The sequence below is a fragment of the Callorhinchus milii genome, unplaced genomic scaffold (assembly GCF_018977255.1).
Source record: "Callorhinchus milii isolate IMCB2004 unplaced genomic scaffold, IMCB_Cmil_1.0 Scaffold5, whole genome shotgun sequence".
NCBI lineage: Eukaryota > Metazoa > Chordata > Chondrichthyes > Chimaeriformes > Callorhinchidae > Callorhinchus > Callorhinchus milii.
Genome location: NW_024704746.1, coordinates 7,886,820 through 7,912,984, shown reverse-complemented (window position 1 = coordinate 7,912,984; position 26,165 = coordinate 7,886,820). Strand labels below are relative to the sequence as shown.

The 26,165-nt window shown below is 44.9% G+C and overlaps 1 protein-coding gene across 2 annotated transcripts in view; it reads right to left on the bottom strand.

The window, feature by feature from the left end:
* Positions 1 to 23,134, bottom strand: part of lhx4 (LIM homeobox 4) — a 93,833-nt gene extending 70,699 nt beyond the window's left edge. Inside the window, exons 1-6 of one of the 2 annotated variants that reach the window (XM_042335206.1) lie at positions 22,734 to 23,134; positions 7,227 to 7,327; positions 5,735 to 5,783; positions 4,665 to 4,770; positions 1,436 to 1,526; positions 879 to 1,024 (exon numbers count right to left, since the gene is read on the bottom strand). In XM_042335206.1, the coding sequence (XP_042191140.1) occupies positions 879 to 1,024; positions 1,436 to 1,526; positions 4,665 to 4,770; positions 5,735 to 5,783; positions 7,227 to 7,327; positions 22,734 to 22,989 (749 nt within the window). In that variant the 5' untranslated portion in view covers positions 22,990 to 23,134. The remainder of the gene's footprint in view (positions 1 to 878; positions 1,025 to 1,435; positions 1,527 to 4,664; positions 4,771 to 5,734; positions 5,784 to 7,226; positions 7,328 to 22,733) is intronic. The other variant, XM_042335207.1, reaches the window with a different exon arrangement.
* Between the last annotated feature and the right edge of the window lie 3,031 nt (positions 23,135 to 26,165).

Sequence of the window (26,165 nt, the reverse complement as noted above, 5' to 3'; positions counted from 1 at the left end):
TTAAAACGGAACCTGTTTGTTAGTCGATTGGTGGATCGCTTTTCCAGGGGTAACAATCTTTAAAAGAATAAAAATAATTTGATTGCTCATTCCATGACCGTTTGTGGGACACCGCTGTGCGCAATTGGATGCCGCGTTTCACCCACAAAATACACTTAAGCCACTTTACAATATATTGTGTGAAACACTTTGAGACGTCTCAACGATGTGATAAGGCGCAATATCAAATGCAAGTATTATCATCATCATCTCAGAGGCCTACTTCTTCCACCTCAGCCCCTCTACCCGCACCCCCTCATATCCCACAGGGAGGGGGTGGGGGGGGAGGGATGGGAAAAATTAATTCGGAGAATTTCTGGCTGAGAATGTGTGGAGTTCGACTCTCGAGCTGTGTAGGAAGCCCAGCAGAGCCCTCTGCAGGCCTTCCTACACTGATGCAGTTACACTGCAGACGTCCCAAATTCCACATAGCCGGAGCTGCGAGGTCGATTGGAAAAAATTAAGTGGGTTTCTTTTTAAAGAAGCTGTGGTAAACTGGCTTCCAGATTAAGCCTGAATTTGAGGAAATCATAGATTCACAAGCTGTGTTTGTTTGAAGCTTTAGGGTCTCCACACACGCACTCATGCACATACATGCGCACACATACACACGATTAGATTTATATAGCGCCTTTCATGCTGGAAGGCTGTCACAAGGAGCTGAAAGGTACATGCATGTGTATGCACAACACATAAATGCAATCACATGCATAACAAACACGCGTGCATACACGCGCACATACACATGCACACACTAACACACACACATATATATATACACACACATACACACGCAAGCGCTCAGATATGCAATGTACTTATCACAGAGTTGTACATACACAGTGACCTCGGCGAAGGTGTCATTGGGGGTATACAGATAGCAGGAGGGGAAGGTGTGGACGCCAAACTTGGTGACGAGGCTTTCCTCACTCCTCAGCACTCTGCGCACGGCGATGTTCTCATACTGCAGCATGTCCAGCGTCACCTGGGGACACAACACCAACAGCTCACAGCTCTGCAGCGCCCTTCATACAGGAAACCGTCTATTATTACAGCACACACAACGCACAACCCTACCACCACAAGAGGCTTCCTCAACCCAACAGTATAAAAAAAAAGTCAAGTGCTCGGAGGCTCCATTACATTTTGAAATGGATTTTTGTAATATCCTGAAATGTTGGGGCAAGGTGGGCTTATAACGATGTCTAATTCCGCCACTGTGCAGCGTTCCAAGACAAAATACAGTCAATCCACTTTACAATATGTTCTGTGAAGCGCTTTGAGACATTTCAACAATGTGATAAGGCGCTCTGTCAAATACAAGGATTATTATTACGTAAGGTGGGAATGGGTTTTTAAGAACTTCACGTTTATTTATTACAAGAAGCAAACTCACCTCTCTGCCCAGGAAGGAGTCTTCCTCCTCAAAGATCAGTGCTAGGTACTGAACATCGTTGGTGTCAAAGAAGCGTGTTATCTCTGCTATCCTGCAGGTTAAAACAAAGCATTCAACAAAGTGTGGAGTCCCGTAGCGTAGTGGTTAGCGCTCTTGTCTCACAAGCGAGAGGACCTAGGTTTGAATCCTGGGCGGGGCAAAACCTTAGTAAAAAAAAATTTAGGCATTTCCCCACAAAATACATAGGCAAATCACTTTACAATACATTCGGTGAAGCACTTTGAAGTGTCTGAACAACATGAGAAGGTGCTATATCAAATGCAAAGTTTATTATTATTATTAGATAAATTTCCTTCCTCCGGCTTACCTAGGATTAAGTAGGAACCCAGTTGTTAGTCAATTGACAGATCGCTTTCCGGGGCTAATAATCCCTCAAAACAAAAATGTGGTCACTCAATCCATGACAGTTTGTGGGACACTGCTGTGTGCAACTGGCTGCCTTGTTTTGCCCACAAAATCCACTTTATTATTATTATTATTACCACTACTATCTGTGCTAACCATTGATTTTAAGGCTAGACTTGGAAGAGCAACCTTATTGCACGAGTGAGATTCCTCCTCCCCCCCCCCCACACACACACGCATAATATTTCCAAATGAAATGTACAGGCCCATTATTCAGATGCTCTCACGCCAAGATGACTTGATTAAATATTATCAGGATTAGGGTCAGCTATCTTGAAAAACATTTGAGTTCCAGGTAAGCGCTCCAGGACACTGCCCTGAGTGAGGAGCTCTATATAAATGCAAGTGGTTGTCGTAACCGCATTGCAAGATAGACTGGCACTAAAACAGTGGAAAACCAAACCCTTGGATCGCTGGGTTGCCATGGATTTGCAGCACAGCTGCCTGTCAAGGCAGACTGCAGCCACAAGATGGATTCCCCTCTCTGCCACGCCGGTGATCTTTGACCCCCAGGGGTCGGACTCCATTTATTAAAACATCAACCTCTGCTTCCTCCTCTGGAAAAGCCATTTAACACCTTGAAAGCCAGACAGACGCTGCACGCTTTCAGAGTGCTACAGCTCTGACCTTCGACTCGTGTTCCCATACATCACTAGGACACTGCGACAACACACTGTCCACTGACCTGGGGCAGGTTTCGCACCCAAATCACCTCTCCCTGGACCTTGCTGCCATTTTGACTTATTTTCACCTGCAATTCCCCCCTTCCCCCCTCCCCCCAGCCACAAATGCAACCCCGTTCAAAATGTTCTGTGATAAGCAAATCCTTGCTCCCACCATTAGAGTGAAGGTTAAGTTAAGCATCTCCACAGGAACACTCTCCCTGGTGCAGTGTGACACCCAATAGTCTCCCTGATTTGATTCTTTCTCTGCTATCGTGGCCCCAGGGCCACAGTCATTGTGTTTCAGTTTGGTCTAACACATCTGGAAATCCCACACCATGCTTAAGAGTATCCAAACCACACTCTACACATGGAAATTCCCCTGTCTGGAATGGAATGCACACTCTCTCCTCGGTGGGATGCACCTTTCTTAGTTAATCCCAGAGAGTATTAGGCATAAACTGGTAAAAGCCAAGGATTGGGGACCACAGAGTGTGTGTTGAGGTAACTGCTGGAGTTTAACCGGCTGGACCCACATTGCTTACCACTGAAGGTATGTCAAGTTGCAAGTGTCCAATTTTGGGCACCCTGTTATAGAACAGACAAGACACCCATGGAGAGAGAGGATACAGCCAAGGTTCACTCAGATAATACCCGGGATGAGGGATTGTGATTATATGGAAGGTCTTCAAAAGTTGGCACTGCTATTTCACCTGAGCTGAAAAATGTAATGGGGGCAATAAAACTAACAAGAGCTGTCAAAATCAAGTCCTCTTTCACCTATTAATCCCTTCACTCCCTAGCACCCCCCAGCTCTTTAATCTCTTATCCCCCTCTACTGCTTGCCCTCCCATCCCCCGGACTTGGCTAAATCGGGTCTGCTTCGAGTCCCCTGCCCATCCACCCCATCATCGGTGACCGAGCCTTCAGCTATTCTGCTCCTAACTATCCTTCTGGAATTTTGAATGCCCCTCCTTATCCCTCCTCCTCGTCCTTTCGATTTTTAAGCACTCAGAGAGGTTATCCTACACAAGGGGTTCATGAACTGGAGCTCATGTCCTGAGCGTTACTTGGGCATGATATCAGGTTTACATGGGTGACAGAGGGCAGAGCCAGCACTGTGGGGGTAAGCAGCTCAATGCTGTATACCTCAACCACTGAATGATGTCTGGAACCTCAGCACTGAGCTCACTCCGCCAGGAGCTCAGGTTTGGGAGCTGACAGAGAATAATACGTCCTCTTAACAAATTACAGGTCAGGAGCCTCACTGCTCTGCAGGACATTTGCTAAAAGCATTCTCTTGTTCCTAACAAGGTGATAGATTGCTTAACTCTTTCAACACCGGAATGCATAGCATTTTCCGTCACAAGGAGGGCACCATTTCCAAAATAGTCTCAAATTCTCCCATCGTCAGGCAATCGGCGATGTCCGATAATCTGAAATTTGTCGACGAAAATAGACATAGTTTGGAAAAATCAAAAACCTTTCAGATTGCTTTCTTAAAAAAACAGGGTTTGTATCGTGTTTAACACCAGTGGCACTTGTGCTGACTAACATGCATTTTTGCCTGTGGTTGTTCCCTCTCAGTCCATATCCTGACTAAGGGCCTGTCTGTTCAGCTGTGGCACAATCCCCACACAACATATCGCACTGTTTGGTGAGCCACAGACCTGCCTCGGACAGCGGCAGTCACTTTGAAAATTTATGTCCAGCAGTCCATTAAAAATTCATTCAGCAACTCAATCTAAAAGACAAGAGATTACTCAAAGAGAGAGAGAGATTACAGTGCGTGCAGGAGCAAGTACATGTTTGTGTGAATGGATGCATATGCGAGCATGAGTGTGTGTGAGCCGGTGCAATGGTGAGTATGAGCACGTGTGCGTGATCATGTCCATGCGTGAGAGAGAGCGTGTGTGGTATGTGTGATCGCGTGCGAGTGAATGCATGTGCCATAATGCACGCGCACGAGTGCGTGTGGGTGAGTGAATGTGTGCGTGTGCGAATGAGCAAGCAAGAGGGTACAGAATGAGATAGGGTGAGCAAGTGAGCAGAGTTGACAGTGATGGTGTGACCGGCCGGCCGGAGCCTGGGAGCCCGGTTACCTGGCGGGTTCCAGCGGTGGGCAGGCGGGCGGCCACACGTCCCCTTTGTGTGTCTCCATCAGCCTGATGATGTTGCGTCTGAGTTGCATCTTGTCATTGCTGATCTCTGTAGGGATTCAAGGAACAGGCAGGATTCAGCTCACCAGTTAACAGCCAGGCCACAACCAAATACACACTCTAAGCTAAGCTGCAACTGTCTGAGTTGATACTCCAATGCAGCGCTGGGGGGTGGGTGGGGGGGGGTGCTGTTGCAATGCCAGAGGTGCCGTTCTTTGGATGAGATGTTAAACTGAGGTCCCATCCCGTCTGCCTGTTCAGGTGGATGTTAAAGATCCCGGGGCACTCTTCGAAAAGATAAGTGAGTTTCCCTCATGGTGTCCTGGACAACAATCCCCCAAATAAAATTGGTCACTAACTTGTGACCCTTGACTGTCCAGAACCTTGGGACATCCACCCGACGTGAAAGGCGCCCTATAATTGTAATTTTGTTGTTGCTGTTGCTCTTTGTGGGATACTGCTGTGCACAACTGGCTGCCGCGTTTCACCCACAAAATACACAATCACTCCACTTGATAATATATCCTGTGTTAATCCAGCTCAATACTGATGACATGCTTTGGGAGGGTGCGTGGGCTGGGAGAGTCAGGGGGGATGGCCAATGCCCAGCCCCACCCCCACCACCCCCTCTTCCCGACGCAGGTGTCCTCTCAATGAGAAGTCCAACAATTCAAGGCAAAAACCACAAGGAGCTGAATGCTCTCTTTCAGTGTGGCTGTTATTGCACCCATGAGTTTCCAATAAAATGACGGAGACAACGGGAGAGCTGTGAGAGACGCGCGAGGTGTCCGAGCGAGCAGATGTGATCTACTTCCTGCCTCCGGTCAGCGCTTCTTAACCAATCAGGAGCAAGCCATGAGCAAAATAGCGGAGATAATAATAATAATCCTTGCATTTGATAATGCATGTCGTTGAGACATTTCAAAGCACCTCACAGAACACATTGTAAAGTGGATTGACTGTGTACTCTGTGGGCGAAAGTAAATATAAAATAGATGATAAAAGGAACCAACCTTTGAAGAGCTGTCCTTGGAAGGGCTCTTTGGAAAACGCTTTGAAGAACTGAGGAGAAAATAAAAGAATTAGGGCAGTCATTGGAATAATCATCCTTATATATCTCATTGCCAGGAGGACATCCTCGCTCTGTCCCACAAACAGTCATGAAGTGAATGATCACATTTGTCTGGGGGATTTATAGGCCAGGACACCAGTTGAAACTTGCCTCCTCTTTTTGAATAGTGCCACAGGACCTTTTAACCGAACAGGCAGAAGGGACCTCGGTTAAAGACCCATTTGAAGGAAAAGCATCTCCGACAATGCACCACACCCCCAGTACTGTACTGCAGTGTCAGCTTACTCTATACAAGTTCAAAATCCTAACATGGGGCTTGAATTCACAACTTTCTGACTCTGAGGCAAGAGTGCTACCAACTGAGTCAGGCTGACAAATGCTTCATACAGAGAGTTATACACTTTCGTTTCCATAGAGGTTGCAGCGAAGAGGAGGCTATTCACATCGAGTCTACGTTGGAGTTCATTAGAGCTACATACTCTAATCCTAGTTCCCTGTAATTTTCCTGTAGCCTTTAATTTCTCTCCAGATACTTATCCAATTGCCTTTTAAATATTGTTACATTCTTAGCTCCAATTGTGTCACTAATCAGTGTTTCACCTGCAAATAACTCAGTGTGTGAAATCATACAATACTAATCTTGAAATATTACACATTTGTATCACTGCTAATGACATCCATCCTTCTCGGTCCTGAACATATAATGGAGGTATGAGGGGAATGAAGAGAGAAGGGAATTCACGTTACACATGTAGAGGCCATTGTACTGTCTAGGCATAAGTCACCTAACCTCCTGTGAATCATAGGAGCCATGTTCGTCCATCAGCAACATACTGCCTTTATATAGTGCCCTTCAGGCTGGGTGAGGGGGAAGGTGATTGTAGGCAAAGTCGAAGGGAGGATCTTAAGTGTGATCTGAAGATGAGGAAGGAATGAGCAAGGCGGAGGGACTGAGAGAGTTCCAGAGTTTTGGGGTATAGTGGTTGAAAGTACGGCCGCCAATGGTGGAGCGGAGGTTGCGGGTGGTGGACTCGAAGGTGCTAGGGAATGAAGGGATTTGTAAAAGAGTGTGAGGATCTTGAAATCAATCCAATCTGTGATAGGGAGTCAGTGGAGGCTGGCAAGGACTGGTGTGATGGGGGTACAGAATTTAGTACGGGTGAGGATGCAGGTGGCGGGGTTTTGGAGCAGTTGGATTTTGTGGATAGTGGAGCTGGGGAGCCCGGCGAGGAGGGCGTTTGAATAGTAGGGATGGAAGATGACAAAAGCGTGGACAACGGTTTCAGTGGTACACTGGCCACGATTCATCTGTTGCCAGACAACTGAGGTAACAGTGCGTCCAGGCATCGTCAGTGCTGCAGTCCTGAGCACCCACCGCCACCTCGCTTTCACTTTCCCGTGATTAACCTGAAGGAGATCTGCCAACATTGTACCTTGATTGTTGGATAGAACAACACTTTGAATGTCTTGCATAATATCCGATTCTGTGAGTCAGCACAGTCGATGGCAGCCAGGCTGACCGCAGGCTTCCACTCTGAAAGAACAAAGTGTACAAGGCTTAGTGTGGTTCCTCAGAGCCATAAGTCTGTAGAAAAATTAACAGCCCCCCCCCCCCCCCCCAACAAGGAGAAGCACATATGCAAAGGAACCTTTGTGTCTCCGTCTCACGTAAATCACTTCAATATTTCATCCCTTTATTCCCACTCATATTAATAATAATCCTTGTATTTGTTTATAGCACCTTATCACGTGGTTGATAATGTCTGGAAATGCTTCACAGAACATATTGTAAAGTGGTTTGACTGTATTCTCTGAGCGAAACGCGGCAGCCAATTGCACACAACAGTGTCCCACACATATTCGTGGATTGAGTGACAAATTTTTCTTTGAGGCATTATTACCCCAGGAAAACGATTTGCAAATCAACTGACAAGTGTTGTTAACATCGTAGCCAGGTGGTCGGGATGGATGGTATGTTAAACCGAGATCCCAGATATACGAAAAGCGCTATAGCAATGTAATTTTTATTGTTTGCTATTGTCTCGTCAACGGCTGTTTGTGAGTCCTTGCTATGTGCAAATAGATTGACTAATTTGCCAAAACCATCATTACAGGTGCTATATCAAGTGCAAGCATTATTATAATATTAATAGGGATACCACTAGATGTAGAAAATTGTAATAATATTTTTTAAATTCATTTTTTTTTTAAAAGGGATTATTACCCCAGAAAGTAATCCGCCAATAGACTAATAACCGGGTTCCTACTTATTGCTAGGTAAACAGAGGTGTGGAGTAAAGAAACGTGCCTAAGGTTTTGTCCTGCCCAGGAATCGATCCCAGGCCCACAAAATACACAATCAATCCACTTTACAATATATTCTGTGAAGCGCTTTGAGACGTTTCAACGACATGATAAGGTGCTATATCAAACACAAGGATTATTATTAAATCTGCAATATAAAACAAATAACCACCACAAGGTGGCAATCGTCTGTGCTCAGTCAACATTGAATGACAGCTCCAGTGGAGCCTGAACGCACACAGCTCTATATTTGAGCTTGGGCACAAAGCCATTGCTCAGCAGTTGTCTCTCCTCAGATTTAAAGCTGTCTACTCCAGAGGTTGAGTTCAGTGGGGAAAGGAAAAAAAGAGGGGAAGGAAAAAGAGGAGTAAAGAAAAGGGGGAAAAAAAGGGGGGGTCGGGGTGAAAGAGGAGAGGGGGAGGAAAAAAGAGAAGGAAACAAAGAGAAAAAGTCAAGGGGGAATGAAGAGAAGAGGGGCAAAAGTCATGACCACCTATGGAAGGAATTTGCTTTATTTTCTTTCACCAAGGATGAGGAGGTTTGGGGTGCTAGGAAAGATTTTTAAAAAACTGTTCCCGAACAGCTGTCTCTCCCACTCTCCTTAAATATCCAGACTCCTCTGCAAATAGCAAACACTACCTTACTAATCCAGTTGATCAGGTTTTTAACCAAAAAAACCTGCTTTGTTCCAGTGGAAAAAGTCCCACTACCTCCAGTCTCTACTCATAGGCCAAACTATTCTACCAAATGTCCTTTGCACCCCTCTATCGCCTTGACGTCTTTCCCATAGTGGGGTGACCAATACTGGACACAATACTCTAACTGCGGTCTAGTCTTTGCTTTTATATTCTATACTCCCATTTATAAAACCTAAGATTCCATTAGCTTGTTTGATGGCTTTGTTCACCCACCTTCCTACTTTTAATAATTTTGGTACATTAATAATCCTTGCATTTGATATAGCGCTTTTCACGTCGGGAGGACATCCCAAAGCGCTTCACAGAACGCACTGTAAAGTGAATTGACTGTATATTTGTGGGCGAATGCGGCAGCCAATTGCGCACAGCAATATCCCACAAACAGTCGTACATTAACCCTCAAGTCCCTTCACTCTTCCACTTTATATTTTGGCACCCAACATTATATTCTTATAACTATTCTTCCTTCCAAAATGATTAGGTTGGCTGGCTCTAGCCTCCTGCTTGGCCCTTGTTCCGCTTTTAGCCACTATGCCCCGAAGTTTGGAAACTCCCACCGCCAAACCCTCCGCCCTTACCCCCTCCTTCCCCTTTTTTAGATCACAACCAAAGACCTTCCTCTTCAACTGTGCTCACGGTCACCTCCTCTCTCCCCCCTGCTTAGAGTCAGGCTCCGCCACTGTTAAGCCCTCTGAGACACTGCCCGCGTGAAGGCCGCTATGTACATGCTAGTTGTCGTTGCATAAACTAACTTTTATCTGCATTAAACTTCATTTGCAATTTCTCTGCCTAATCAACCAATCTATCAATGTTCCCCTGAAGTTGCTTGATTATCGTTAGCGACACTCCCTATTTTCGTGTCGTCTGCAAACCTAGAAACGTGTGCCCCTCGTAATAGAAAATTTCAACTTTCACTCAACATACTGGTCAATCCCTGGCGTCATTAAGTCTGCACAAGATCCTGGACCAAGTCTGAATCAGGCAGCCAAATAGACCAGTGTCTTATTCCCATTCTGCGGTCAACGGTTTTATGTAAGTGATCGTCAAGCACGGGCACTTTCAGGATGCTGTGGCTATTGCTCTCACGCATTTCATTTTTGCAATTTCAAGTTTCACCCAACACCTGAGTTATTGGACAATCCCTGGTGACAGAAGGTCTGCACAAGCTCCTAGCCCCAGCAGCCAAATGTCAGGGAGCCAAATGGCCCAGTGTCTTCTTATTTCCTAACCAAAATAGACACTGCACTTGACAAAAGTTATTTAACAATAATCAGTAATAATTATCCCTGCATTTCATGTCAGTAGGACGTCTCAAAGCGCTGCACAGAACTTACTGTAAATTGCAGTGTTCAGTTTGTAGGCAAATATAGCAGCCAACGTGTCCTACAAACAAGTCAATGAAAGTCTATAAAGTCAATGAACACATTTTGCATGTTCTGACAAAGTGTCATGAAAATACAGCTCAGCTCCATGGAAAACTCATTTAGTTACCCCCACACGGAGGATAGTCACTAGTTAGTCATTTAATATCCAGCAAGCATGGGTTCAAGAACTCACTAGGTGGATGGCAGATACCAGGAACTCTCTGCCAGCTTCCTGGTGAGCAGCGCAGCTCAGCATGAAATGTGTGAGCATTGCCACAACATCCTGAAAGCATTCGTGCTTGCCAACCACTCACATAAAACCACTGGCAGCAGAACGTGGATAAGATACTTGTCCATTTGGCCGCCTTACTCGGGCTGAGGCCAGGACCTTTTGCAGACCTACTGTCGCCAGGGATTGTCCAGTAACTCAGCCGTTGGGTGAAATTTGACCCGTGTTTTTTTCTGTTTGCAATCGATCACTACATTAGTGAGTTTATTATGTAACTCATTCCACCTTTCAGTTTATCATTGGCATGTGGTATTCCCAGGAGACTGATCAGCTTTGTTAATTGCTCTATAACTGGAATCTTGTTGTTATCTGCTCAACCTTCATTGTGAGAATTCTTTCAGCTCAGCCTGTCCGTGCCCGAGACATCGCTGTGCTCATTTTGTTGCCTGGACTCAGATTTTTTCTCGCTTGTGTTCTGTCCTGGGATTGCTTTGGCTTGTTTGCTCAACTAAGCTTTGTGGGTTCGGCTGACCAACTTGGGTTTTTCCTAGAAATGGCTTCTGGTTTTCCTGTTGTTGTTGGGGAGCAGATGTCAAATTCCAATCCTACTGCTTTGCGGGACATCTCTACTCACTGCAAACTTTGGTTAGTCTGCTGAGTCATATGGGGAATCTTCACACGCGCACACCCCACACACACACACAGTCAGTGTGGAATTTTGGTATCTTGTTTGACTCTCAATTGTCCTTTAAACCTGTGCTTTGACCCATTCAGCTTTAATTTTCTCCATCTCCGGCACTGACTCTCCCATCGGGCCACTGAGACCTTTATCCATGCTTTTATTGTGTCCAGGATTGACTGCCAACTTTCTGCTCGCTGGACTTCCCAACACTTCCCTCCATAAGCTACAGACTATTCAGAACTCTGCAGCTCATGTTCTCTCCCATAGCAGGCACCCCAAGCCTATCAACCCCATTCTTGCCAAGTTCCACTGGTTCGCCATTCCCCAGAGGATCGAGTTCAAAATCCTTGTCCTGACTTTTAAAGCCCACCATGGTCTTGCCTCACCGTGACCTGCTAAAAACTTACCAACCATCCCACTCCCTCCACTCGGCAGTCCTCAGCCCTGTCTGCTTCACCATCTGCGGTCGGACCTTCAGCCTTTCTGTCTCCACCTTCTGGTCTTCGCCTCACCCCACCCTTATCTACTTCAATGTTCATCTCCAGACCATCCTCCTTGACCACAACTTCGGTCATCCTTTGTCCCCATTCTTCCCAAATCCAACCCCAGCTCTAGTGCAAACCCTCGACTGTCCAGTGTCTTGCGACCTCCTCTCGACATGAAAGGTGCTGCATAAATGCAAGCTATTGTTATGTATTCTCTGCTCCCATGAGTCGATACTGCCCTCTTCAATTATACTGACTGAGTGCTTCTTCCTTTGACTATTGTACACACCCTCCTATCCTATTCTGGGGACAGAGCCGTCTCTTAAGGTGACGTGCTTGGTAACCGAGTATGGAACTGAGTCAACACTCTGTACCTGCCTCGGTTGTCCGATTCCTGAGTCAGGCTGGTCAGCAGCACACAAAAGTCCTGCTAATCATAGACCAGCCACATTCACCTAACGGATACACAGTCGCTACACTTCACAGAATGTAAATTCTGTGAAGGGCTTTGACGCGTTTCAACGATGTGATGAAGTGCTGTACCAAATGCAAGGATCATTTTGGGAGTTATTTGTTCTCTGCATCTATTGCAGGTAATTCTTTGGAGAAATCTGTTTCACCTTAGCAACTATTGTGCTGGGACAAAAGAGATGTTCTCTGATAGTCTCTGCTGAGCTCGTATTTGCAGCCGGAGCCTCAGCGCAAAGCATCAATCCAGTGATGAATGGTGCGATCTCTCTGTTCACCCGGGGATGGCCCACATGAAAAGAGGATAAGATACAGATCTGCTATGTCCACAGGAAGGGGAGCATAATGGATCAAGTGTTCAGGTACAGTCAGATTCAACGGATTGCTTCAAATGTGAGTGAAAGCGATACATATATTTGTCTGCTCTCAGCTCCTCTACTATTATACAGGCCTGATATGCGAGACAAGTTTATTATTTTTTTGCCTCCACGAGTCTGGTGATCGAATGTCTGACCACAGCTTCAAAAAGGAACAGTGCCTCCATTGTGGGCCAGCCCTGGGTGAGCAGAGAGATCGCACCATTCTATGCTGAATTTTAACTTCATACACTACAATGTGTGCGCTCGAGGGATTCAGAATAAAATGCACGGCTGCCCGCAGCCCTTGTGTGTCAATCTGCGTCAGTCGGCAGCACTCTTGCCCCCCCGCCCGTTCCCAGGAAAACTCCCCTGAACCGCTTTCAGATGTTTCACTGTGATAAGGCGCTATATCAAATGCAAGGATTCTTTATTATGGCCCTGGGAGATTTGGTTTTGAAATAACAGCAACAACTTGTATTTCTATGGTGCCCTTCGCACAGGGTAGCACCTTGGAGCACTTAACAGTGGCAGAGCTTGACGCTGAGAGGGGGGGTGGCGGTCGTAACTACGGCCGTGGAGGAAGGTCGTCAGTCGTGATTTTAAAGAGGGGGTAAGGTGGAACGTTTGAGGGAGAGAGTTCCACAGCTTCAGGGTGAAGTGGCTGAAAGCATGGCTGCCGATGGAGGAGCTGAGAGGATGAGGGACAAGTAGGAGGCCAGAGCCAACGGGTAGTGGAGTGGGGAGAAAGTAGGTCAGATAGGTAGGAAGGTACCAAGGCATGAAGGGATTTGTAGACCAGTGAGAGAATCTAACAGACATGGTGGTTGGGGGAGAGGCCCCCCCAAATTAATGGATTTAGACACGACCAAGAGCAGGAGAGAAAATAGGCAAGTCATGAAGTAATAGAGATTAAATTCTTAAGACAAAAAGTTAAACTACAGGCACACCTACCAGATCAACAGAGCAAACTTGCCAAAACCAGAGCAACATTGAGACCAGTCTCTATGCATGCCCTCCACAGAGCAACGCCCAGTTGTAGTATGCTTTGCAGATACTTTGCTTAGGAATTAAGGCATTTGATAAAGGGAAATGGAAGTAAAAGGTTTGTTGTCATCAAAACAAAAAGGCTGAATTGGTTTGGCAGGTTGAATAGCCTGCTACTCCCATGAAAGTTTGTGCTAATGTGCCTTATCGCACAAAAATAATCCAATAATAATCCTTGCATTTGATATAGTGCTTTATCACGTCATCAAAACTACAAGAACTTGCATTTATATAGCACCCCTCAGGAAGGGTAGCGTTCCAAAGCAAGATATCTCAAAGGACTTCACAGAATACATTGCAAGGTGCAGTGCTTGTGTATTTTGTGGGCGAAATATCTCAAAATGTCTCATTGATCATCGTGTCAGGACTGATTTTGTATGCAAATTGGAAGCTGTACAAGGTCCCACAAAAAGCCGTGAGGTGAACAACCTGTTTTACCCAGCGATCCAATGGCACAATTTGAAAATAGAAGGGAGTTTCTTTTGCTGTGTTTTGTCCAACAATCCCCTAAATAAAATTGGTCACTCACTCCACGACTGTTTGTGGGATACTGCTGACCTGTTTATGTGCAATTGGCTGATTTTGTTCACAAAATAGTCAATCCACTTTACACTATATCCTATGAAGCACTTTGGGATGCCTCAACCATTTAAGGCACTATATCAAATGCAAGATTATTCTTATTAACATCTCACATCATGGATAGCACTTCTGAAGAGGAAAGAGAGTTTCTCCCAGTGTCCTGGCCAACAATCCTTCAGGCAAATTAAATTCTTTACCAACGCCTGCTCATGGGACCTCGATGGTACAAAGAGCTGCTGTGTTTGCTTCCAAAAGCAATTCGTATAAATTAATCCTTAAATTTGATATAATGCCTTTCATGTCAGAAGGACTTCTCAAAGCACTTCACAAGATTTACCGAAAGTGCTCAAATGTTGTGAGGAGTTACCAGAGCTCTATGGCACAGTGCTGGTCAGGTATGAATTACTGACTGCTGAATGCAATGTTTGGCAATTACTGGGAGCAGGGATCCCCCCGCACTCGCTCCTGCTAACCCTGCAAATTAGTGGTTCGGGTGACCCTATATAATAATCCTTGCATTTGATGCAGTACCTTATCAGGTCATTGAGATGTCTCAAAGTGCTTCACAGAATATACTGTAAAGTGTACAGCAGTGTCCCACAAACGGCCATGGACCAAGTGACCAATTTATTTGTTTATTGGAGGGATTATTACCCACAGAAAGTGATCTGACAATCGACCAACAACCCTAACTGGACAAGCAGCGGGAAGCCTGCCAGACTCTGGTCTCAGTGTTAAGCTATACAGTTGGGGAAGGGGGGAATAAGAGGGGGAGGAGAGAGAGAGAAAAAGAGTGAGCGAGCGCATTCCTGACAGGGATATTTCCACACGTAGGTGGCAAGGCATATATGGAATTCGGTCTGGTTTGGATAGTCTTAATCTTGGCAACGTGTTTAAAGCAAGGTGGGTCAGTCCAAAAGAAAAATAGTTTGACAACTGGGTAGAATTACTCATTAAATCTCATCAGTGTTGCAGTCCCTGCCCCAGAGATGTTGTTAGGACTTGAATTACAACACAAGTTTGAGGCTCTGCCAATATTCCTGGAGAGGGTGGGCGAGTGTTTGGGTTGTTTAGCACACCAGGAACATTTAAACGTGATCTCAAACGTGCATATCAAATGCAAGGATTATTATTATCTCTCTTTCCTCTTCCACATACTTCCACCCATCCTTTGTTTCCGCACTGAATGAACAGATAAAGTAACGCAGCGCTGTTGCAAGGCATCGAGCCTGCTTTTCCTGAGGCTCTGTAGGCCTACAGCCAGAATTAGTTGAAAGTTATAATAATAATCTTTGTATTCCATATAACGCCTTATCACATCATTGAGATGTCTCAAAGCGTTTCACAGGATATACTGTAAAGCAGATTGACAGTATTTTGCAGCGAAAAGCTGGCAGTTAATTTCATACAGCAGTGTCCCACCAACTATCATGGATTGAGTGACCAAGTTANTTTTTTGGAGGGATTATCACCCCCAGAGGAATTATTACCAGCCAATCCACTAATAACCGGGTTCCTACTTACTGTTCGGTAAACAGAGGCGTGTGGAGTAAGGAAACTCGCCTAAGCTATTGCCCCTCCCAGGAATCAAACTCGGGTCCTTTCGCTTGCGAATAGAGCGCACTAATCAACAATGCTACGGGACTCCACAATGTATGTGTTTAAAGGTTTTCAAGTCCCCTCTTTTATAATATAAAAAAAACTCCACTCATTCACAATGTTAAACACCAATTGTGAATTCTTCCGATGGTGTATAATGCTTGGCAGATGTTTCCAAATTCCAAACCTCAGTTGCGCTTCACCTCTTTGTATTTCTACCTTCTATTCTGCATTATCCCCTCCCCCTCTCACACCCCACTCCACACTAATGCCCCCCTCAGTCTTCTGAAATTCCCTCGACACAGAAGTAGCAGTTCCCACTCACAGTCAAGTCCGCAAGCATACATTGCGCACAGCTGGTGGGACTGTTGTGGTTGGCCAGCTGAGCAGCATAGAATCAGAAGGAAAGCTTGTGGAGGTGAAAGGACCGGAAAGGTTTGCTTGGGTTAGAACTTGGCTCCCGAGCACATCGCTCTGGGACCTGCCTGCATTAACCATCAGCACCCGTCAGTCATTCAGTCCACAGCATTCCAACAAACAACTCCGATCGCATTCAGAAAGCAGAGATTTATGCAACGTTTACGAGCCAAGTTTATGCATTCAGGAAAATTGTTTAAACTGTGCGGGAAGCAGTCCATTAAAAAGAGATGGTGATTTTTGGGGAGTAGGGAAGGCAATGAATAGAGGCTGGTGAACTTACAGGAAAGAAAAGTACTGGCAAAGAAGCAACAATTGCTGCAGACATCAAGCTGTATATGTATCCAGCAGTGTAGCTCTATTAGACAGGCTGCAGTGGAAAAGTAGGGAAAAAAATATTCTCACTTCTGATTCCTGCACCAGACTCTGTTATCCTATCACCCGCATCTTCACTCAGCTCCTCTCGCTCCCCATCCCCCAGAGAATGGAGTTCAAAATCCTCGTCCTTGCCTTCAAAGCCCTCCAAGGCCTTGCTCCTCCCTACCCCTGTGACCTTCTAACTCCATACAAATCTGTCCACTCCCTCCATTCAGCAGGTTCCGGCCTGCTCCATGTCCCCCACCCAGTCTGCCCCATCATCAGAGGTCAGGGCTTCAGCCATTCTGCCCCCACCCTCTAGAACTCCATCCTGGAATCTCTTCCCCTCGCCCCCTCCCTTGCTCCTTCAAGGCCTGTTTCAAGGCCTTCCTCTTTGACCATGCTTTTGGTCATCCTACCATTCCCCCTCCTAACCACCCACCCCTCTCCTTCCACCCATCCCCCATTCATGTCGAGGGACATTCCAATGCACTCGACAGTCAGGGATTTGGACCCGAGCTGGGAAGATTGAGATCATTAGGGATGGAGGACAGGGAAGTTAGATGGGCCTTGAAGGAAACAAAGGAGTGGGTGAAACGAAGGGACTGTCGGATGGAGTTCCAAAGGGTGGGGGCTGCATGGCTGAAGGCCCAACCACTGATGGTGGTGGTGGGGGGGAGGGTGTGGAGGGCAGGGCTGGAGACATGGAGCAGGCCAGAGCCCGCTGAGCGGAGTTAGTAGGTCACAGACGTAGGGAGGAGCAAGGCCTTGCAGGACTTTAAAGCTTTAAAGGCAATTGATGTGGAGGGGGATGGAAGTAAGCAAGGTTCGCTTCCAGGTTGTGCCAGCTCTCTTCTCAAAGGGTCACTTGGGTGGGGGAGGAGACAACTCCTTCTCTAGTCCATCATGTCTTTCCATTGTGATGGGGCACGAGATTGAGCACTTTGATACAACTGTGATCACAAGACTCAAGAGGGCAGTGCTGGCTTTCTGTCAATTGAAGACAATCCATATTCTTTACCAAACAGGATCACTAAGGTCTGACAGGCAGCTCCCACGTTGTACATCCAGCAGGAATAAGATAAGTTAACAGAACAAAGGAAATCTGTACCTAGGTTAACAATAAGAAAATGTTCCATTTGACCCAATTTTCTACGGTTGCTCACATTTCAGAGGATACGGTGCACACACCCAATGTGCTGCTTTTCTTCTGAAAGCTATGACATTCTTTGCTGACTGAATTTTAACCCCTCTTTATTTGACTCATTTAATTTGGTTGGCTGCTACAGGCTCCATTGGTGACACCACCCACCAGTTGGGATTCATTTAGTCTCAACACTTCAACAGCTTTTCATTGCTTGCCAGAGGAAGTCCGTTAATAATTAACACTTTACTCCTTCAATGCCCAGTAGATATTATCTGCCTGCCTAGCCACCTAATCAACCCTTTTACCCAACCTACCTCCCAGAGGTCAAAAAATTCTCAGGGTCAAACTTAACATGGAAGCCTCTCATTTAAGAAAGGCAGAAAATTGACTTCCAAAGAAAAACTGAATTTAAGACTTTCTCAAAAATCGGTATTTACCAAACGCTAAGGCAATGAGAAAATGGCTAGATTCCATGGCTACGTTTTCTGATTTGTTCTTGAACTGAAGTATCTTTCAAAATTTATCTTTGCATTTAACCCTAGATTCTTACTTCTTGCAGTTTTCCTCCTCTGGATGATAATGGGGCAGTGCCCCACCATCTATCTGGAAGGCTAGTTGGCACATTAAATCAGTTTAGAAGACTTCCAGAGTGGAGCCTATTCTTCTCTCCTGCAGTGAGTCTTGCAGATCATAATCTAGGGCTGACTCACTGGTGAAATGCTGGGAGAAACACTGCATTATCAGAAGTGCCATCCTTTGGATGAGATATTAAACTGAGGTTCTGCCTGCCCATTAAGGTGATCCCACGGCACAACTGAAAAAGTAAAGGGTTTATTTATTTCTGGCCAACAAGCCACAAAAAAAATTGGTCATTTACTTCATGGCTTTGTTGGCTCTTACAGAATGCAATTCATATATAAATTCATAGTCGCCCTTTGAGACTTTTGATGTTACAGTATGGCTTAACTTGTCTGGGCCAGTGTTTATGTCCCACACAAGCATCCAGCTCTCCTATTTCACTCCTGCCTCATGAAAACAACATTATCGGTGCTAAAATCAAAGGATTATTATTATTATTATTGTTGTTGGGTGCACCAAGCCTATATATAAAAACAGAAGTTGCTATTTAGTTGTTGTTTATATACTATAGTCAGAAGGTTGTGGGTTCAAGCCCCACATTGGGATTTGGAATCACATAGTCTAAGATGATACTCCAACAGAGTCCTGGGGGGATGGGATTTGAATTATCAGAGGAGCCGACCTTCAGCTGAAACATTAAACCATCTGTCTGTTCAGGTGGAAGTTAAAGATCCCATTGCACAACAACAACTTACATTTGCATAGCACCTTTTAATTTGAAAAGAGAAGGGAGTTTCTTCCGAGGTCCTGGCCGACAATTCCCCAGATAAAATTGGTCACTCACTCCATGGCTGTTTGTGGGCTTTCTGCAACTCGCTGCTGCATTTCACCCACAAAATACAGTCAATCCACTTTGCAATATATTCTGTGAAGCTCTTCTTGAGTCTCAATATAAGGTGCTAGATCAAATGCAAGGATTATTATTCTGTCCACTCTTCTGCAAAGAAGCAAGGCAGTAACTGCTCAACAGCAAACTTACAGAGGGTTTTGTCCCTTTAAGAGTGCAATTTGAACCTCGAGCTCAGCTGATGTTCATAACTATCGGAAACTCACTCTTATGATTATGGCATTGGAATTGCCTTGATGGATTCCAGGTTTGTAAGTTGCTGCCAAATATTTTATTATCCTGCATGTTTAGGAAAACGCTCCACAGGAGGCCTGGATCGAGGCAGAGTCCTGGGAGTTTGTCAATACTGTATTTCAAGAAGCCCCAAGCTTTTACTTGTTGAACAGAAACACTGTGAAACAAACAGAGAATTGGGAGTCCAGCAATCACAAGTTAGAATCACGGAACGTTTACAACACAGAACTACTGATAAGGTTCCCCATTGGAGCTGTTTCCCCCAAACAGGTTCCTCTCCTGCAGCTCACAACTCAAATTCTGTTAAGCACTGTGTCTGTGCTGGTATCCCCCAGTGAGCTCTCTAATCCCATTCCGTCTGTATTGAGAACTCTTTACGCTATTCCCATTCTGCCTGTGTTTGTAACTTGCCCCACCGAGCCCTCTACTCCCATTCGTGGAGTCCTGTAGCTCAGTGATTAGAGCACTCCCCCTACAAGCGAGAGACCCGAGTTCGATTTCCGGGCAGGGCGAAACGTTGGCAAAGTTTCCTTACTCCACACGCCTGTTTACCTAGCAATAAGTAAGAACCCGGTTGTTAGTCGATCGGCGGATAGCTTTTCCAGGTATAATAATTCCTTCAAAAAAAAATTGGTCACTTCAATCCACCACTGTTTGTGGGACACAGCTATGCGCAATTGGCTGGCGCATTTTGCCCATAACATATACAATCAATTCATTTTACAGTATATTCTGTAAAGCACTTTGAGACATCTCAAAGACGTAATAAGGCGCTGTATCAAATGCAAGGATTATTATTATTATTTCCCATTGCATCTGGGCTGGTAACCCACCAATAGAGCTCTCTACTTTAATCGCACTCTCATCACATCTCTGCTGGTTCCTCCATCCCCAATTGGAGCCAACTACTCGAATCCCCTTCCCGTCATTTCTCTGCTGGTAGCTCCCTCCTGGAACTATCTACTCCATTCCTCTTGGTCTTGGAGCTGGAAGCCAGTCTCCCCACACCTCAAAAAAAACAAGTAATCCACACTAAAAAAAATGTTGACAACTCCTGGAATAGGCAGATCTAATCACAGCAGATTCCAGAAACCAAGCGTTTAGCATTGACTACACTTTTATTAGTAGGAGATAAGTTTCCTTAGAAACATTTTAACTGCTATTGTTGGCTATTTAACTTTCTCCCTCTCCCTTTCCAAATCAGCATAGCTGCACAGATCTTTTCCATAGCTGTAAATTCCTAAGTTCTCCAATCCTCCGCAGGCAGGGAACCAGCTTTAAAGGGCTCAACCAACCTTCAAAGCCCTCCTAAAAAAAAATACACATGTCTTTTTCAACCCTGATTTCATCTAGAATTTATAGGGCATTCATTTCAACTAGTTTGTGCCTGTATTTATACTCCACATAAGCTCCTATACCCCTCTATAGAATTTGCCAGACTGGCACAGTAGTAGCACTCTCACCTCTGAGTCAGTTGGTTGTATGTTCAAGCCCCACTTGAGGACGTGGAATCATAGTCTAAGATGACATTCCAATGCAGTGCTGAGGGGAGGGATTGTTGCATTGTCAGAGATGCTGATTGAGATGTTAAAACGAGGCCTCATCTCTAACACTATTCGAAAAGAGAAGGGAGTTTCTCCCGGTGTCCTGGCCAAAACATCCCCCAAATAAAATTGGTCACACACTCCACACTATTTGTGGGACATTGCTGTGTACAAACGGGCTGGTGAGTTTTGCCCACAAAACACAGGCAAAACCACTTTATAATACATCCTGTGAAGTGCTTTGAGACTCTTTGGCGATGTGATGAGGTACTAAATCAAATGCAAGAATTATTTTTGCACAGATTTCGCCTTTTAGTTGTGCAATGACCGATGTTGCAATGTAACTACCCGAAATGGGAATCAAAACTGCAACACTGTGCCCCATCTGGTGCTGTACCCCTCATTCCATTGTCGGTTTCTGCTGAGATAGCATTAAAAATAAGTAGACAAAGTACGTGTTATGGCATTTCTACCGATCTTGCTCCTGCTGAAAACACAAACTGACTTGGAGTGTTCCAAGGCTACCATAGCAATACAAATCAAAGCAGCAAAGTGCATGATTTTTGCCTGTGTGATTGGCAGCTTGACCAAACAATAATGGGGAACCCAAACTGTTCTTTTTTAAAACAGAAACTTACTTTAAGAGAATACTTAGGGGCGAGGGGGGTGGGAGGGAATATCACTGTAGCCGACGCGATTGCTCTAAAATAGCACTAAGTGGTTTAGAAATTAATCTGCATTTGCAGTGCAGTTACTTGGATTCAAATTGACTGCGATTTACACAACGTGTAAATGTGGGAGTGTTTGTGTGTATGTGCGTGTGTGTGTGTGTGTGTGGAGGGGTGGGGGGAGAGAGAGAGAATGATCACAATATACTTAGGGGGATGAGTTTCAGAAAACTTGCATAATATGCACCCGAGCTTGTAAGAAAAAAGCGGAACAGAAAGCATAGCAAGTTTCGCCCTCAAAATACACAGTCAATCCACTTTACAATGTAGTCCGAACTGCTTTGAGATGTGATAAGACCCTACGTCAAATACATGGGTTATTATTGTGATATGATGACAGATTAGTGACTCAACATGGACACTTCCCAATGTTCAGGTGACAACACAAAATGCAACACGTCTCCCCCACCCTCTTACATGGCTCGGAAATAATTGCAAAAAAAGGGAAAAATAAAGAACAATCATCAATAAAAAAATTGCAAAATAAAAATATTTGCATTAATAAAAATAATCGTTGCAAAATAAAGTTTAAAAAATATAAATAAAGAATTGAATAAGATAAAAAAATTGTTGTGAAATAAAAGGGATGACCATTTTAAAAAATAAGAATAAAAATGGAATACGTTTCTGATCAATAAAATCAAAATAGATACAAAATAAAAAGGCTGAAACTAATCATATTATGGATAAAATAAAAACATGAATACAATAAAATGATGATTAATAAAACCAAATGAATAAAACGAAAACATTACGAATGAAACAAAAAGAGTGTCAAGAAACAAAGTGAACCACACAAAAATAGTAGGAATAAAATAATGATAAAATAATAATAAAATCAAATGAATAAAGCCAAAAAACACACTACGCGTAAAACAAAACGATTAGATTCTGAACGAAACCGAACACAGCAAAAATATACCACGAACAGAATAAAAATAAAAGAAATGTTAATAAACACGTGGGACCCCCACCCAAAAAAAAAAAAATTTTCCCAAAAAAAATTTTTCCCCCAAAAAAAAAAATTTTTTTTTGGGGGGGGGAGATAAAAAAAATTGGGGGTGGGGGGGAAAATTTTTTTTGGGGGGGGGGGAAAAATTTTGGGGAAAAAATTTTTTTTGTGGAAAAAATTTTTTGGGGGAAAAAAATTTTTTTGGGGGAAAAATTTTTTGGGAGAAAAAAAAGAAGTTGCAAAAAAAAAAACCACCCAAACCTTTGATGTCCTGAGCCAGTGATTTCCAGACGGGAGCGAATTCGATGCAGTGTCCGCACCAGGACGCGTAAAACTCGAGCGCCCAAGCGGTGCTGGAGTTATAGATGGTTTTGGGGAGAGTGTCCGCGGTCACCGTCTCCACCTGGTCCCCGGGGGAGTACAGTCCGGCCCCAGCAAACCCCACCACCAGCTGCCAAACAGCCCCCACCCACAGCAGCCTCCCAGCACAACGCTGCGCCATGTCTGAATGCGGCATCTGCCATCAGTGTCCTAACCTCTCACCCGTTCCTGGGGAACAACATTTGTCTACGTGCAAACACACACAGGCAGGGAAAAGGGGAAGGGAGGGAGGGAGGGATCTCTCCAGCCATCCCCAGCCATCCCCAGCCATCCAGCCTCCTCCTCCTCCTCCCTCCTTCTCTCTCTCTCTCTCTCTCTCCTGTCCACACACATGACACAAATAATCTTATCAATGCTTTGCATTAATCATTGGATCCTGGATGGATCCTGGATGGATCCTCCCTCCACCCTCCACCCCCCACTGTTTAAACAGATTTACAACCAGGGGTTATCTGCCACACGTCCTCAGGCTCACATTCCCAAGCTGTGCACCACGCGTTGTAGCTCTTTATATATATATATATATATATATATATGTATGTATATTTATGGGTAAATAAAAAAAAAGGCTTGTGTCTGGTAAAGTGCTGTGTCTTACACTTGCACGTCTCCCACACGCCAAACATCAGAGCAGTCACCACTTCCTCGTTTTAATTCAAAACTGCACTCACAGTTCAGGAGACCTGAGTTCTCTTTCTCTCTCCCCCCCCCCCCCCACTTCAACTTTATTAAACTTCTCTCTGAGCAGTCTGACCGAATCCACCTGTCAGCCACAACGATCAGAAACAAAAGAGGTGTTGAGGATAAAAACTGAAGACGTGCTAAGGAGCCACAAGCTATTTCAGATTATTCAGCCATGAACACCCCCCACCCACCAGACTCTGGAGCTCTCCGCCTCAATCCCTCTGCCTTGGCTCCCTCCCCGTCCATCTTAAATAATAATAATCCTTGTATTTGATGTAGCTCTTCTCGACGTCTCAAAGCGCTTCACAGAATATGCTGCAAAGTGAATTGACTGTATATTTGTGGGCGAAATGCGGCAGCCAATTGCGCACAGCAGTGTCCCACAAACAGTCGTGCATTGAAAATGACCAATTTATTGTTTTTTTGTTTTGGAGGGATTATTATTAGGCGTGTGGAGTAAGGAAACTTGCCCAAGGTTTTGCCCTGCCTGGAATTGAACCCAGGTCTCTCACTTGCAAGTCGAGTGCTCTAACCATTGAGCTACAGGACTCCACGCACCTGAAGATCTTCCTCTTCGACCGTGGCTACAGCTATGGCCCCTCTCTCCGCTGTTCGGCATCAACCTCCGCCACTGTTAAGCACTTTGAGTCGCTACCCTCATGTGAAGGGCGATATATAAATGCAAGTTGTTATAGGGAGAGAGAGAAACTCCTTTCTTACATTTCATATTCTTGTTTATAACTTCCTAATATCTCAAAGCCCTTCACAGAAAATTGTTATCAAATGTAGTGACTGTGTACCTGTAAGCACGTGCAGCAGCTAATTTGCATACTGCAGGGTCCCACGAACAGCTATGAAATGAATGACCAATTTTATTTGGAGAATTGTTGGCCGGGATACTGGGAGAGAGAAAGTCCTTTCTCTTTTCAAATAGTGTCATGGGATCTTCAAAGCCCTCCATGGCCTTGCTCCCACCTATCTCTGCAACCTCTTAACCTCCTACCATCCTGCTCGCTCTCTCCGCTCAGTGGGCTCTGGCCTGTTTCATATCCCCATGCCTTGCTTGCCCCACTATCGGTGGGCAGGCCTTCTGCCCATCTGCCCCAAACCCTCTGGAACTCCATCCCGCTATCCCTCTGCCTCACCCCTCCCTTGCCACCTTCAAGACCCATCTCAAGACCATCCTCTTCGACCGTGCTTTCGATCTTCCTGCTCCCCCATCCCCCCCGCCCTCCACCCTCCCTCACCCCGACCCCCAGCTCGGGTCCGAAACTCTGTCCAGCGCCTTGGGACGTCCTCCTGACATGAAAGGCACTTTACAAATGTAATTTTGTTGTTGTTGTTGTTTAACATCCACTTGAACAGGCAGATAGGATCTCGGCTTAATGTCTCACTTGAAGTACAGCATCTCTGATAGCGTAGTGCTCCTCCAGCATTGCACAATATGGTATTTTCAAAGTCTTTACAGTCCCAAAACAAGAGGGTTCAGGTTCAGGATTGAGCAGAGCATTTTCAGGACACGGACAAGGAAGTATTTCTTTACACAGCGTGTGATTAGTGCTGGAACAGGTTCCGGAAAGGGTAGTTGAGATCAGGAATGCTGGACTCATTTAGGGAACAGCTTGAGACTGTAATTGGGGTATGTCAAGGTGCGTTATCTGGATAAATGATGAAAAGGGCCAAAGAGCCTTCTTTATCTGAACCACTCGTTATCTTATAATAATAAAATACAAGTTAAATAATAATAATTGTTGCTGTTTATCATATTGCCGAGACAGCTTACAGCACTTTACAGGTTTCACTCTGAAGTGTGTGGGAGCATCAGCCTCAATGAGGTGAAAGCTCTGACGTAGGCCACAGTGTTCCTGTGTGCCAACTGGCTGCCACGTTTCGCTCACAAAATACACAATCAATCCACTTTACAGTATATTCTCTGAAGCACTTTGAGGCATCTCAATGATGTGATAAGGCACTATATGAAATGCAGGAGTTATTATTATTAGTATTACATACAGACACTGAGGAAAGGGTTAAATGAAATGATCTTTATGGTGTTTTTCACACTTACTCTCGAGACTCTTGCGATAGCACCTTGGAAGTGTTAACCAGCTGATGAGAAGAGAAACGTTCACAATGGCTGCTCCACTTGCCGCCTGAATACGATGTGAGTTGAAAACGTCCAGCTTAGTAAAACCTCCAACAGTGTTAACATGGCTAAAGGGCCACTTTGTCAAAAGCTGACCTTGTAAAAATGTTGCCTGTGAATCTCAGTCATTATCATCAAGGCCAACTTCTAGTTTTTTTTTCTATGTGAAAATGCAATATGTTGTTCGCTTGTTGAATGAAGACATTTGTGAGACTCTTGTTTTCCCCTGAATTCTCATTCGGATGATGGCACCTCCAACAGTGCAGCACTCCCCCAGCACTGCACTGGTTTGACAACTTAGACTGTGTGGCTGTGGTAATTCACAGTAAAATGGGAAATCACATTAAGTCAGTGTAAAGCTTTAGTGTGACTAAATGACCCTAAGAAACAACGTGCATTTATATAGCGCCCTTCACGCAGGTCTTAAAATGAAGGCCTTTATTCAACATTCAAGATGCTATCCCATTGTGAAGGGTGCTATA